This window comes from Pyrus communis, chromosome 16, assembly GCF_963583255.1.
Source record: "Pyrus communis chromosome 16, drPyrComm1.1, whole genome shotgun sequence".
Classification (NCBI taxonomy): Eukaryota; Viridiplantae; Streptophyta; class Magnoliopsida; order Rosales; family Rosaceae; genus Pyrus; species Pyrus communis.
The window spans coordinates 2,339,964-2,354,821 of record NC_084818.1 but is presented as its reverse complement, the minus strand read 5'-3'; the positions used below and the strand labels follow the sequence as shown (position 1 = coordinate 2,354,821).

At 37.9% G+C, this 14,858-nt stretch overlaps 2 protein-coding genes across 3 annotated transcripts; one reads left to right on the top strand and one right to left on the bottom strand.

Annotated features, from left to right (window-relative positions):
- The first annotated feature begins 531 nt into the window (after nucleotides 1–531).
- On the top strand, nucleotides 532–2,922 carry LOC137719468 (cytokinin hydroxylase-like). Its single transcript, XM_068458505.1, has 4 exons — nucleotides 532–1,094; nucleotides 1,228–1,457; nucleotides 1,567–2,154; nucleotides 2,489–2,922. The coding sequence occupies exons 1-4, from the start codon at nucleotides 764–766 to the stop codon at nucleotides 2,915–2,917; spliced, it is 1,578 nt and encodes a 525-aa protein (XP_068314606.1). The 5' UTR covers nucleotides 532–763; the 3' UTR covers nucleotides 2,918–2,922.
- Nucleotides 2,923–3,033: 111 nt separating this feature from the next.
- LOC137719467 (tripeptidyl-peptidase 2-like) lies at nucleotides 3,034–14,858 on the bottom strand. Of its 2 annotated transcripts, none has more exons than XM_068458503.1 (34): nucleotides 14,474–14,858; nucleotides 14,143–14,221; nucleotides 13,982–14,055; nucleotides 13,668–13,777; nucleotides 13,473–13,553; nucleotides 12,929–13,015; nucleotides 12,707–12,849; nucleotides 12,334–12,484; nucleotides 12,130–12,252; nucleotides 11,817–11,900; nucleotides 11,514–11,701; nucleotides 11,231–11,405; nucleotides 11,005–11,126; nucleotides 10,834–10,913; nucleotides 10,397–10,455; nucleotides 9,902–10,056; nucleotides 9,126–9,304; nucleotides 8,924–9,036; nucleotides 8,686–8,856; nucleotides 8,183–8,311; nucleotides 7,974–8,074; nucleotides 7,771–7,888; nucleotides 7,511–7,590; nucleotides 7,149–7,221; nucleotides 6,914–6,999; nucleotides 6,784–6,835; nucleotides 6,575–6,709; nucleotides 6,352–6,420; nucleotides 5,706–5,798; nucleotides 5,132–5,227; nucleotides 4,678–4,776; nucleotides 4,428–4,520; nucleotides 3,749–3,931; nucleotides 3,034–3,426 (listed from the first exon to the last, which is right to left on the bottom strand). In XM_068458503.1, the coding sequence occupies exons 1-34, from the start codon at nucleotides 14,856–14,858 to the stop codon at nucleotides 3,268–3,270; spliced, it is 4,125 nt and encodes a 1,374-aa protein (XP_068314604.1). In that variant the 3' UTR covers nucleotides 3,034–3,267. The 2 variants fall into 2 exon arrangements, with proteins under 2 accessions (XP_068314604.1, XP_068314605.1); XM_068458504.1 differs by having other exon boundaries at nucleotides 3,749–3,922.

The following is a 14,858-nucleotide window of genomic DNA, read 5'->3' as shown; positions in this document are numbered from 1 at the left end:
AGGATCAAACAAGTAGGCATTTGGGACACTATGGCGTTTAAGCAAAAAAACACATCTATATGCTACTAGACCACTAAAAATGAGTACTCAAAAGATCAAAACTTAATGGGTGTCAAAAGTACTCAACTTTTTCTTTTTGGAGTGTATTTGGACTGTTTCGGCGTTCATGGGATCAACAAGCATCGTGTGACACATTTCAGAACTTATGCAAATAAACACATATAATATGCTACTAGACTTTTGGACTGTTTTCAACATTCATGAATCAAACGAGCATGTGTTTGACATATTTTGAAAGTTCAACAAGTAAACACATCTAATATGCTACTAGAGCACTAAGAATGAGTACTCAAAATATAAAAAATTTCAAGAGAGCAACATACTGATATTCTTACTCATGGAGTATAGAGTAAAGTGTTTCAAGACTCACTTATCAAGTTGGGCATGCTCATATCTATGCACCAACTTTAAGAGGAGTGTTGATTTTCATGTAAATATTCTAGGAGTCCTATGTTTGGTAGATTTAGGATTTGTAATTAATTGTGATCTTTAGCATTTAGTTTTTCTATCTTTTGTAGATTACCGTCCTTGTATCGTTGATTAACTTCCTTGTATTGTACAATCCCTTCCTTACATTGTAGATTCCCTTCCTTCCTTGTATTGTAGATTACCTTCCTTGTAATTAATTGTAAATTTTAGGATTTACTTTCCTAGTACAATCTTGTGTGCCTGTATTGTATATATTATAAACTCTATATATAAGATGGATAAACTAACGAGACATAGAGAGAGAGAGAGAGAGAGAGAGAGAGAGAGAGAGAGAGAGATGGAAACCATTCTTCTAGTTTTCGTCAACGCCATCGTCATGGCACTTCTGTATATTTTCTGCAGATTAATATTTTCTCTCTGGGGTTTCCCAATTCTTGCGTACAGGAGGCTCAAGAAAAATGGGTTGGATGGTCCCTCTCCAAGGTTTCCATTCGGAAATCTGAGTGAGATGAAAAAGAAGACCATCAATTTTCGAAGTTCAAATATCTCCCATGACATACACTCAACTCTTTTTCCTTTTTTTACTCGATGGCAAAACTCTTTCGGTAAGTAAACTCACACGTTTAAGTGCCCATTTGATAACCATCTGCAAAACACATTTGCATGCCCAAATATTCATGTCAATAAATGATAAATATTTGTATAAAATGCTTGATTTGTGTTTGTGTATATTTGCAGGAAAGACGTTCGTTTATTGGTTGGGGACTGAGCCATTTTTGTACATAGCAGATCCAGAGCTACTGAAAAAACTGTCTGCGGAGGTGACAGCAAAGAACTGGGGGAAGCCAGCAGTGTTCCGACGCGATAGAGCCCCGATGTTCGGTAATGGCCTAGTCATGTCCGAAGGGGAAGACTGGGTTCGTCACCGCCATGTTATCACTCCTGCTTTTAACCCAACAAACTTAAAGGTATACACTTTCGCTCTTTCTATATATATATGCAGAGCAAACGCATACTATATCAGAGACAGTACTTGATATTATGCTTTGCCCATTTTCGCTTTGTTTATGAATTCAGGCAATGGCGAGCTTAATCGTGGAGACCACCATCAAAATGCTAGACAATTGGAAAGATTCCGGTGCTCAAGAAATCGACGTCGAGAGAGAAATCACAGCAACCGCCGGAGACATCATCGCCAAGACCAGCTTTGGCATCAGCTACCAAAGTGGGCGCCTAGTGTTCGAAAAACTAAGATCCTTGCAAATGACACTCTTCAAAACGAGCCGTCTTGTGGGAGTTCCTTTCGGACCAATTATGCACCCTAAGGAAACCCTAGAGGCCAGAAAACTTGGGCAAGAAATCAACCAATTGTTCTTGTCAATCATTGACGAAAGGCGAAAATCCATCAAAGGGTTGACACCGCAGTGCGACCTGCTTGGCTTGTTGCTTGAGGAGAGTGAACGAGGCTTCACAACACAAGAACTTGTGGATGAGTGCAAGACATTTTTCTTTGGAGGTCATGAGACAATTGCATTGGCAATCACATGGACAATGTTGCTTCTGGCCGCCCACCAGGATTGGCAACATCAATTGAGAGAGGAGTGTAGGGAAGTGGTCGGAGATAATAAAGAAATTGATGTGGACATGCTTTCCGGACTAAAGAAGGTAAAACTTTCCTCTGCCCGGTTTGGTAGGCTCGATGGGATAAGTTGTAGTCAATTAAAATGGAATTGAGTCCAGTCCGTTGTTTGTTGTGTCACAGTGTGAGATGGACGAGACTGGACATGATAGGTTGTAAATTCACAATAAAGTGAATTATTTAACCTATCCTTACACATGGGTTACAAGTCATGTTTTACAAGTTCCTATCCATCAAATCCTATCCCTTGATCCAATTCCATCCAGCCCACCAAACGGGCTGTTTTTGCCTTTTTATTTTCTCTGGTAAGATGCTTTTATTCAAACACCATAATTGATTGTGCTTAATTTAATGATGCAGATGGGATGGGTGATGAATGAAGCCTTACGACTATACCCTTCAGCACCAAATGCACAAAGGCAAGCCAAAGCCGACATTCAAGTGAGCGACGACCTGTCCATTCCGAGTGGAACAAACATGTGGATTGACATCGTCGGCATGCACCACGACCCAGCCCTGTGGGGCGAGGACGTCAATGAGTTCAAGCCGGAGAGGTTCAAGGACGACATCCACGGCGGGTGCAAGCACAAGATGGGGTACTTGCCTTTTGGGTTTGGAGGGAGAATGTGCATTGGTAGAAACTTGACTTTCTTGGAGTACAAGATAGTTCTAACCCTAATTCTAACTGGGTTTTCTTTTACCATCTCTCCAACTTATAGCCACTCGCCTTCCGTTGAGCTCACTCTGAGGCCTTCCTATGGCCTGCCTCTAGCACTTCAGCCCCTCTAGGCACTTGGGTTCTACGATCTTATCACTCCTAATCCTTATTGGAGAGTAGCAGCATTGGTATCTTGAATAAAAAGCAAAAGAAACAAACACGCTTATAGTTCAACTTGCAAAGGATATTTGTAGCCCGTCCTTCCGTGCAAGTTTTATTTCACTTCGAAGACATAAGACGAGTATAATCACAAGCAGCACTGCAGATAGAAGAGAATGTGAGAGACAATCATTTAAACATCATACAAACTATCCCTTAAGTAGTCGAAAAACTAGCTCAATCAGTCACATGGTCTAGCACATTTTAGTGTGATATTACTATTCGCATTTATTTGATCTCTGAGAATTGAAACGGAGTAACTCTAAAAAAGAGGTAAACTTGGTGGAAAGCGGACATGCATCCATTGCCTCTCGTGTGCTGCCAAATGTTGCCAGCCAATCTCATCGAGCAAGGAAATCTTCAGGTCGTAGAACTTCTTCTTGGGAGGCTCCCCATCGTCTTGAATTACGTCATTCAGAACCTGCACTCGTAAATATGATCAGTTAGATAAACTGTTCCTCTCTGACAATATTTCCAGGGAAATACAAACCTTGAAACTACAAATGACTAGAGGACCAGATTGTATGTTTCTAGAGCGCTTTGAATTCTTTTCGGGTTTATTGGCTTGGAACTTATTATATTAATGTGTTTATTGAGCTGACGTACAATTAGAATTACTCGAGCAGTTCAATCAAAAGGCCTACCAGAAAGTGCAAATGATACTGATCCTATGAGATTATACATGGTTTTAGGTGAGATGCAGTGTGCTTTTACAAAGCTTAAGATGGGAAAGAGCAAAATACCTTCAGTGCTGTTCCAAGCCTTCCAGAACGTTTCTCACGTAGTACTGAGAGAGTTCCGTATTTGGAGGACTTCACTTCAACCCATTTTTGAAGTTCTTTAAAGTTGCTTTCAAACAAATCTGAGCCTGGTTTCAAAAGATCTTCAATCTTCTCTCCCCCTTCTGCACCTTCAGCCTTTGCAGGCTTGTCACCCAGCAACAATAATCGGTAAGTTTGTACTCCATTTAATTGTTAGAGATACATAAATGAAAATTAGGAGATGCATTTAAAATAAATGCATATGAACGTTGCCACTACCGAATAAATGGGTATAAGAAACAAATAGACTGTAATACTTGAATGGAAGAAAGAGTGTAGTGAGTTCTCAGTCAGTATTCATAGGTATGGCGAACTGATCGCATATTAAAAAGTACGTATAGTCATACCCGCATGGCAATTGTAAAAGCTTTTCTGTGAAAAATGGAAGAAAACAAAAGTTCCTCACAATTTTAAAGCTCAACATCCTAGAAAGAAGTAAGCTTTACGTTAACCAAACATACAACCACCTCATGCTGACCCAACTCAAATAAAATCTGAGTCTGACCGTGTAACTTTCACATACTTTATACCAAACTTTTAGAAAAAGAAGATTAACCTTAGATGACTATGAAAGTACTTCGAAGGAAATAACTATTCCAACCTGCAAAGATTCAATCTCTGCCAGTGCCAGTCCTTTCTGGTACAATGCCTCTGCTAATTGATCACGAGTTGTCTCCATCTTCTTTTTAATTTTCTATAACAAGAATCAGTACTAGTTATTATTAACCTATAAACAAATTTATGAAAAAAGCTTGTAAGATTTATTGATTCTCTGAAATAATTTTGGCATCTTCACAACGGTTTCCAGAAAGACGGAATGAAAAGCAAGTATGATTTAACACATAGCACACCTCTGCCTCTTCATCATCGGGATCACTTCTTAGTGCAAAAAATTTGGCCAGCTCGTCTCTATCAACGCTGTCAACCACCTCATTCGCTGCATCAATTACCTGCAAAGCAGAGGATGTGATAACTGCTGCTATTAGATCACCACATAAACAAACCCCGCAAGCATATACATTTAAGTTCACAACCTTGAACTTAGAAAGGTTGTATACACCTACAGTATTTACAAAGTATGAATCAGTTCATCATGTATTGAAAATAATGAAGACGGGTAACTCTTGCATGGGGATCCGATTGCCCTAATCAATTACCCTAAACCAAAACATTTGGTGAGGTATTCACCTGGCAACAAACCCCCCAACTTCCAAAAGTGGAACATAAATTATATTTCTTCACTTGCAAGGGATTAAAAATTTACAAAACTACATCATTCTTGGCCATATGGTTGTACTACACTACCTCTTTTTCATGGCAGACTTTGTCCTTGTCATTGCTCCGAGAAAGTACAGCTTCCAAGATCTTTGCAAACAGTGGGGTGTATTTAGGATATTCAGACTGAAAAGAGAAACACAAGTTACATACAACGAGTAAGTTATAGATGCTAAATAAACCTCAAGCATACTATGATAATTTCGATGGCTAGTCTCAACAGACTTAATCAGCAGATGCTCAATTTGAAACCAAATATATTATTAAATACATAACTATACATGCATTGACTATAAGTATAAATTAACAGGTCAAAACGTATAGTTCTGGAACAGATTTAGACTAAAAGCTCAAATGTGAGTGTCGTGTCCATGTGTAACATATGCAAAGTTGGTGACATGGCACTTAGAAGTGAGAGGCCCACTATCCACATTGAATGAAGCAAACTCAATATAAGAACCCTACCATATAGACAATGCCGGAAACTGAATTCAAAAAATCTTCCTTTACATGTCATCAAATGACCTAAAATAGCCAATGCCTGATCATACACACCTAAATCATTTAATCTATACCATAACAATATGAGGGTATGAGCTCTAACCTTAAGAGAAGACGATAATTTTTTCCACTCCAAACAATCTTCCTCAGTATCTTGCTTCAGGCTTGCAAGAACTTTAATCTTTGCATCTCGAACCTGATTAACAAAGTACAAACAATAAGCATAACATCTCAGGTGGAAAGATTTGTGAACCTCAGAATCTGACAGGAAGACAAGGAGCTTTTATAATAAAAATGCCAAAGTAAAGAATAAAATAAGGACTCGCTAGACAAATCTGTTACCAACTTTGAAAAGCTGTAAATAATGGTAACTGTATGCACATGCTCAGTTCTAGAAGTGCCACAGAAATATCAGGTTTCTCAGCTTGGTATGAACCACTTGAAAAAGAAAAAGATAGCACCTTAGGAAGCAATATCTATTATTTAGTTAAGTCAGTGAATTTTACTACAAATGTCCACACAAGTGTCGGATAAAGGTGGGAATGACTAGCATGCTTTCAACTTTTCCAATTTCAAAATCAGAAGTTACCAACAAATTTTACCCAAAGTAACCCGTATAAAGATCTGATGCATAGACAACAGATGAAGTAACCCACATAAAGATCTGATGCATCGAGAACAGATGAAGCAACCTGCATAAAGATCTGATGCATCCATAACAGATTAAGAAACTAATGTACCTTACATACCTCTTCTTTTAACCGCTCAGAAACAGGCTTGGTGGAAGTAGAAGAACCTTTTTCTTTGTCCTCGTCCATCTGCAATTGTAATGAAAACTATTTATATACACATGTTTTTGTTGGCTAAATAACTAATGAAAACAGTAGATCTAACCAAAGCTCAAGTCCGCTGGTCAGTCACATGAGAACATATATGATGTTGTCTTAGGACACCGAGGATTATATATAAAACCTTATTTGGTGGCACTATATAAGAAATCTGATAAGACACAGGGTTCTTTAGCGGATTTTTTCCCTCTCCCTTATCAACATATGACAGCTTCCCGTACGAGATAGCTCCAAGTAATACAGATCCTTGTGAAGAAAACTGCAAAACATATCACTAGCATTAAAATCAGCGCTTACATCAAATTAAAAATAAATATATAAATAGAACAATACCTTTAGAAGCTTGTCTTTGGATGGTGGACCCAAATAGAATGCTTCTTTTTTCCTACCAAAGATCAAGAAGTTAAATACCATTGCAAAATGATGTCATTAAACCACAAGAACAAATTATTCAGCCGCATACCCTGGGACTAATACTGAAGACTTAAAACTACCGTTTCCCATCAAAGGGCCATCAGGTTGGGAGAAGAAGCTCAACCGGATTACATCCTGGTTTGAAAAGAAATAAGAACATTTAATAAGTAATGAAACATAGACGCATTGACCCAGGGGTATAAATATTACAGATAATCTTCTACAATTTTGATTATAAGAGAGTTATATTAACAACAGCATATCACTATATAGAATAACTCTACCTTCTCTTCCAAATTTCTCTCGATGAACAACACCAGCTGCTTCAGTTTTTCCAAGTATTGCACATTGTCATGTCTAAGGTTGAAACACCTCGTATTAGATGATGTTTGAATAGCAGCAAGTTTTGTTAATCTAGTAGAAAATTGACTTATGCCTAATGCAGCTTTCCGGTGTTAATGTCCATGGTGGCAAACAATGCCAGGTATATTCATATTAAGATAATTTCACATTAAAGAATAACTTCAACAAACTAACAAAGGAAACTGAAAGATGATTATTGGTAGTAAAATAAGTCCTAATTGCAGGTAAATAAAAGCATGCATGGGCATGCTGGTTATGTGTTGTCTCAAAAAGAGGACAATACCTTAGATATAGCCGCAAATTGTAATCTCCCTTGGGCAGTCTTGATTTACTTGGATATATGTCACCCATTGCATATATACGCTATGATCAGAAATGGAAGAAAGTAAGAAATTCTAATGAAAGAGCACACTCAAAGGATTCCAATGATTAAACATGTACACGTGATAATTGGGATGAGGGAAATGCATCCTTAACTTCCCTGTTGTAACAAAATATCAAAATTTCATATTCAACTATGACAAAAACAACGCTCAAAAGTACCTTGTTTGCATCAGAGATCATATAAAATTGAGACTCAAATTTGGTGTCATATACGCGATTGTTAAGTAATGGAACTTGAGGCTTTACTTCAGCTCCGTCTTCCAATTTGATCTTGTAGCTGCATGAACCAGAAGAGAAAGGATTTATTACTGTAAAACTCAATGCGCAGACTTCTAAGTAATGAACATCAGATCATAACTCACGTTAAAGTAAGTGCCATAATACGTTTTTCTGAGGGTAGTTTGTCACGATCTGTTGAAAGTGAACAAAGTTTAGACTCAACCGGCCGGTATGGAATTCTTATCTGCAAATTGATCTCAAGGGGAAAAGATAATATATTAGCACACAAGGGTACCAAGCAGTTAAGAAACTCGTATAACTATCATCATCTATAATAGGGAAGCAACTTCACCTTGTTTAGAATAGCAACCGGTGCAAGTGTCTCAGAAGCCAGTAGAGCTTCAGCTTCAATTCTGGCTGGCCCTTCACTTCCATCAAGCACTACTTCATCTTTATTAATGCTAATTCCATGAAACACAATCTGAAAGTTAACAAAACCCATTTGTAAGGCTCTCTAATGAAGTTCATTATAAGATGCTTCTTGCCTTTTTGTCGCTGAAGAAACCGCATTACTGATGAAAAAACTAAAATTAAGTAGTTATTAAGGGTTTTAGATTTATATCTAAAATAACATAATAGACTTTCAATGAATGATAAAAATTCAGTTGAAGAAATAGAACAAAGTCTATCGGTTGGGTGAAAATGCAACCTCAGAATAATAGAGAAATCTAGAAAGTTAACCACAATGCAAATTCATGCCATCATCAGTAAATGTAGAAAGCTAAAAGAATTTGGTTAGTAAACAATAAAGCATTTGCAATTTTAATATCCCAACTCTAGATATTAACAGCATACCTCAAAATCCACAATAGTTGTTTCATGGCTTCCTATGCCACTAGACCAAAATTGAGCAATAGCTAATTCCATTGTTTGACCACCCACAACAGGAAATGAAAAGCTTTTGGCAGCAGGAGATGAGAATGTTACAACACTCTCCCATTTAAGAGGCCTTTGCAGGGGACATAGCTGGTCATTGCAAGCATGTTAATGTAGATTTAGACCATCTGATATAAGTTTTAACTGCAAGCTGTACCTGAACAGAGTCAATAAAAAATCTTCTTGATGTATCAAATCCTGATGTTCGCATAGTTGCTTCAACCCATGTAGCACCAAGAGGTACTTCTATAAATCTCCTTTCTATGTGGCCTAACATCAAGAAGAGGAATTGCTACCATGAAAGAATTGTCCATATGATCCACACCATCCAATCAAAAACACAAGTCACATGCTCATACCTGGCAAAAATGACATCCTAGAGAATGACAACAGTGGAGGTCGACTTATCACAGCTATAGGCTTTGTTATGGTAACAGGGATTCTGAAAAGAGGGCCGCGCCATGGTGCTTTACAATCAACACCATACAGTTCAAAATAGTGCAGACCTTCACTAACATTGGTGGGATCCACTACTATGCTGAAAATAACGAAAGAGGAACTTGTAAATGATGATGAATAAACTGATACTCAACTTGTCCAAAATCTAACGACAGCACAAAAAACATTTATAAAGTATCGTGCAAGTAGCTTATGCACATGCGGCTTTGTTCCATGTGCATGCACATTTTGATGCATATATGTTCCAATGATGGAAATTTATATCAACATAAGGGTCAAGACCCTGCCCATTCACTCTGTTTTGGGGACTAGTTCACAAGTAATTGGCTATGCCATCATTTGAGAACAGGCAGCTCCCACAAGCATATACACTCACAAGAAACTATGTTCTATTCTATATTCCAAGCCAAATATAAAAGTATGACGCCGAATGTAAAAGTTTGACAACACACAAATAAGTGCATGCAATGCAACAGCTGATTCAGGCATTCTTTAATGGTATAGCAACCACATGTGTGAATTAGCATAGCAGAACATCAACTTCGTTAATTTCACAGACGAAGAAAACCAGGGGAATTCTTAACAGAAACAAAGAAAAAAACAGTAACAAGTAAATTATAGCATACATGTGGACAAATTAATATGAAATAGGCAATTTGAAGTAGTGCTAACTAACTTGAAGCTACGCCCATTATGGGTAAGAAGGAGAAAATCAGGAGCCCTCAAAACTGCCTTCTCACTGGAATGTAGCTCAATACACTCTTCAAAAGGAACCAAATCTTCCAAATTACTAGCACCTTCATGAAATTTTGGTTCAACTTGCACTGTCCACTGTTAGAAACACCACATCAGCTATGATAGAATTGGTAAATGCTATGAAAGTGGAAACAGGGACCGAAAGAAATGTTTCAAAAGTTGATCTTAGCAAGTTTACATAAAAAGAAAGTAAACTTATAATAGGAGGGAGGCAAGTTGAAATCAAAAGAGATATTATAAACATATCACAAAACTTGACTCTTGAGTTCAAGATAGCGTCACCACATATCAAGCCATAGCTGGCAACACTAATTATGCAACAATTGCATAATGAAAAGAACTAACCCATAACCTCAGATTGATAACATTCTACACAGAGAAATTTGTTGCCTCTCAGGTGTAAAAATAATCTCACCTCGGTAGATTGTTGGAAAGCACTAGCCTCCCTTAAGTAAATTCCTCGTGATGTAGGAGCTGTCATCAAATCACACAACAAGGTAAGTTTGAAGCATCAACATAACCGCTAAAATCAAAAGAACAGTTCTCAAACATGGAACTCTTGCCAAAGCCTAATGACTAGTGCATTAAAAAATGAAACCTGACTATAAAAATGAAGATCCATGATATCGGACTTAATACCAACATGCAGTAAGGGCATCAGCAAATCTAACAAAAGTTTGACAAATTTAGCCTTTTCTGTAGGAGACATGTTTTAACAATTTTTAAAATCACAAGAGAATTTTGGAGAATATTATCCGATCATGAAAGATAATAAGAATTCTCATGCTAAATCAAGCGAACAAATCTGGGCTTTTCAATGAAGTGTGCAGGCAGTGGGGGCATGAAACTTACTTGTTTTACCAGATTGGTTTATCTTTATCTGATACCAAACACTTGGTACATCCCGGCTCTGCCTTAGGTATTCATGTGCTCTGATAATCAGTAAACAAGCAAGATATCTATCAAAATTATATGCATATATCTATAGTAGGAGACAGTGCAGGCTTAGATCAAAAGTCTAACTTGTCAACTTGCATAAGCCCTTGTCCAGTTGATAGTTTATCTTCAGGCAAACTGCCTATAGGAACAGATGTATTCTCAAGAGCCTTCCTTACACTGTATGGACTCACAGGAATACCCTCAGCCTGCAGAAAACAATAGATTTAAGAAGTTACACCAAAAAATACATATTTGTACCAACAATGTCAAAAGAGCAGACGCCAAGATTACTAATGCATAACACAAGTACCTTCATTGCACTAACAAGCAATGCAATTCCCCCACAAGCAGATGGAGATGACATTGATGTTCCATTCATGAGCATGCGTCGCTGAAGAGTCCATGTAGGAACAGGAGCAACAGCTGCACCAGGAGCACTTATACAGACACCAAGAGCTCCATCACTGGTTGGCCCACGGCTAGACCTGCATATCAACCATACAATCTCATGGAACCAGAAGACCAACTTAAATGAAGCCGAAAGAGGGAACTCTTGTTTAACATTGAAAGTCATAAGAAGGAAGTTAATATACCAAGTGTACTCAAGCCCTTCACCTGGAGCTTCAACTACACAATGAGCACCAGCAGCCATTGCAGGAGAGACATATGCACCAACTCCTATAATGCTTGATGTGGTACCACCAGGTGCTCCAACAGTGCTCAATGCTGGCCCATTATTGCCAGCACTACTCACAAATATCAGATGGTGCTTGTTCACAGCCTAGTTTAGCACCAATGGGTAGAATATAACATGTGTGAGAGCATGAAAGATAAAAGGATAGATAAAAAAAAATAAGCCGTTATCAAGGACAAAGTCACAAATTTAGAAATGATACTTCATTAACGAGGTCAACAAAACGCCCATAGTCTGGCAGCAGTGTAGCTTCTCCATAACTCATGTTGATCAAATCACATTTATGCTGCAGAAAACATAGTAAAAGCCATCATGATAATCATCTATAAAAGGCATTGGAGTCTACTAGTATCACAATGCTGAATCCTAAACAAGACTTGGGCAATACTAAAATTATTGATTATCTTAGAGTTATTAGAAAATAACAGAATTTAAAAGCACCTCCACAGACTTGGGCAATACTAAAATTGTTGATTATCTTAGAGTTATTAGAAAATAATTGAATTTAAAAGCACCTCCACAGCAGCAATCAGGGCTCGAGTCAACCCAGTTCCAGTCTCCATTAAACCTAAACGTGAGTCTCCAATCTTACAAGATATTATTTGTGCTCCAGGTGCAACTCCATTCAACAGGGGTTCCTAAGAACAAGACATGTATCATAAGTATATTACCCTAGCATTGAAAAAAAAGTGCAGTAAATGTAGCCTGCATAATAGTACCTTCGGGTGGAAAGCAGTAGCGATACCAGCAACATGAGTGCCATGTGGATGGCAATCTGTTACGATACTTAGAATATTCCCTTCATCGTACACATTAGCAACAAATGTACAGGCATCTAATTTGCTAAAAACACCATATTTTCGTTCTATCCTGTAAAAAAGTTTATATAAGTAACTACTAACTAACAAATTCTATATAATAGATCCATTATCATGGCCACTGTACTGGAAAGTAAAACACCAAAGACAAATAAATTTGCAACTCAAAATCAGATGAAAAATGTGGTGTTGAGAAAATTAGGATACTTTATTACAATAAGTTTCTTTGTCTCAACTTTCTAACAAAACTTCCAATAAACCAACCCAACCATACCTATAATTAGTTAGGGGCACAAAGTTTGCAAGTTTTCCACAATCTGGGTCATCCTCAAGAGTCTGTGTGTCAAGGGCAACCCTCCATACTTCTCCATCATGCCATACAACAGCATCTATGACAGGCCCTTTGTCATCATAGCTCTAGAAGACAAAAAATTACTACCATTAAGAGTTGCATAGGAATTTATTTTTATTTTGTTAAAATAAATTTTGCACTCACATCAGCTTGCTTTTGTAGGTAATCAACTCTATTTTGCAGGTCCTCGCGAGCTCTTTTCAAGTTAACATCGTCCAATCTGCTGTGTTTCTGAAAATGGTAACAGAGTAACTTACATATTTAGGAGCAACATAATGCAAGCATGCAGGAGACTACCTGTGCTAACCATGTATTTTGAGGGAAGCAGCTGGAAAGCTTTACATAGAATTGATCAGATTATGGTGAACTATGTTAGAGATGCTTTCCAACATTAACAGATGTACATTTCAAATGATAGATAGCAGTTAAATCCATCCCCTTTCTACGCAGGTACAGTATTACAACAAACTAACTTGAACAAGAAGGTATAAAAACTAATAGACTGAGAGGCCATTTCCCAGTGAAAAGAAAACAATTTTACATGAAATTGGAATAATAACCATTTTCGTTTAGTTAACACTTTCAGTTGAGTTTATGGTATGCTTACACAAAATTAACAGCACAGGATGAAGTACGTAAGTCATATTTATTCCCAGTAAAGAAATTAAGAAGCATCATGTTCAAAAACCTGATCAAACTCTTGAAGATGTTTAACAGCCTTGGCAATTTCTTCTTGGTTTTGTTCATCCCATTTTTTCCTTTTTTCTTTCTGTCAGTGAAAACATAAAAGCAAAAGAGGGAAAATTCGTCATTATCATCTGAAGTGATGACAGAGACTACAAAGAAAATCCGAAAAAACAAATCAATGGGTCATAATGCTCACCTTCAAGCGAGAAGTCAACGTATTTGTAAATAGCTCATATACCAATTTATAGCCCACATGCCATTCACCGGAAGGATTTTTCCATGAAGAGTTGACAAACAGAGATGCTCCTGTATGAAACTTTGCATTAAAACCACGCATGGCAATTTTGAAAACAGGGCTTAAGATGGCTGTATAAATTAGATAGTTCTTTTCTATAAGCTAAAGATGTCCGTATAAACTCCGAAACCTGGTCAACCAAACATATAAACACAGGCTACAAAGCTCAAGAAACATAAATACATGCATACACACAAATAGATCGAGAAAATAACCTGAAGCTCCACGAATACAACCATCGTCATCGGCCTTGACTACCTTCGAAGTATCAACATCACCACTCCCGGTGCTGAAAAAACAGAAGGTATCAGATTAAATCAAGGGTTTTAGTAAATACCAATTCTTTGCTCAGATAAATTAGTTTAATCATAGTTACCAATCAAGAACATCTAGGACTTTCGGCTTTCCGTCTGACGTAACTTGTAATCCAGAAGCAGCTGGATCCACTCCAGAATCTGATTCAAAGTTTCAGTTCAAGTTTCAACAGCTTAATTTCCTCAGCTCAGAAAATCAATCCAATACTTTATTTCTTCTGTCAACTAATTTCTGAACTAATTTTCGTAATTACACCTAATCACAGCTATAATCACACGTTTCTTTCTTCTTAGATGAATCAAACAGAAAATATAAGTTTAGAATTAGAGCAACCTTTCTATAATTTTCTTTGCTTCCAAACGGAAACTAAGCGATTGAACTGAATAAGTTACCGAAGATAGCGATGAGGGCGCCGCGGCCGTCGTAGTTAGGATGCGCATCGATGAATCGATCGGCGCCAATCTCTTTCTTCGGCATGAGGGAGGCCAAGAACGTGGACTCGTTGAGCTTGAAATTGCTCAAAGCACCATTACTGTCCCCACCGCCTCCGCCAGCACCGCCGATTGCAGAGCAAGGCATTTCCCTCACCCTACCACCACTGCAACTTCTGCTGCTGCTGTAGCCACTCCACTCTCTCGTTCTCAGTCTTCTCGCTCTCGGTCTTCTCGCTTTGCCGAGATTTGTGTGCGTAATGATGAGTGTGAGAAATGACGAATGATGTAAGAGTCGCGACGAGGGCAAATGCGGCAATCTGAATAAAATAACAGGATTTTGCAT

What these genes read in the sequence shown, in the direction of transcription:
- LOC137719467 (XM_068458503.1), bottom strand. Translation starts at nt 14,858, where the DNA reads ATGCAAAATCCTGTTATTTTATTCAGATTGCCGCATTTGCCCTCGTCG. An exon ending in CCCTGATTGCTGCTGTGGAG is followed by an intron (nt 11,901 to 12,129) that starts GTGCTTTTAAAT and finishes TGTTTTCTGCAG; the next exon opens with CATAAATGTGATTTGATCAA. An exon ending in AATTATCGTCTTCTCTTAAG is followed by an intron (nt 5,228 to 5,705) that starts GTTAGAGCTCAT and finishes TTCTCTTTTCAG; the next exon opens with TCTGAATATCCTAAATACAC.
- LOC137719468 (XM_068458505.1), top strand. Translation starts at nt 764, where the DNA reads ATGGATAAACTAACGAGACATAGAGAGAGAGAGAGAGAGAGAGAGAGA. An exon ending in TCGATGGCAAAACTCTTTCG is followed by an intron (nt 1,095 to 1,227) that starts GTAAGTAAACTC and finishes GTATATTTGCAG; the next exon opens with GAAAGACGTTCGTTTATTGG. An exon ending in TGCTTTCCGGACTAAAGAAG is followed by an intron (nt 2,155 to 2,488) that starts GTAAAACTTTCC and finishes TTAATGATGCAG; the next exon opens with ATGGGATGGGTGATGAATGA.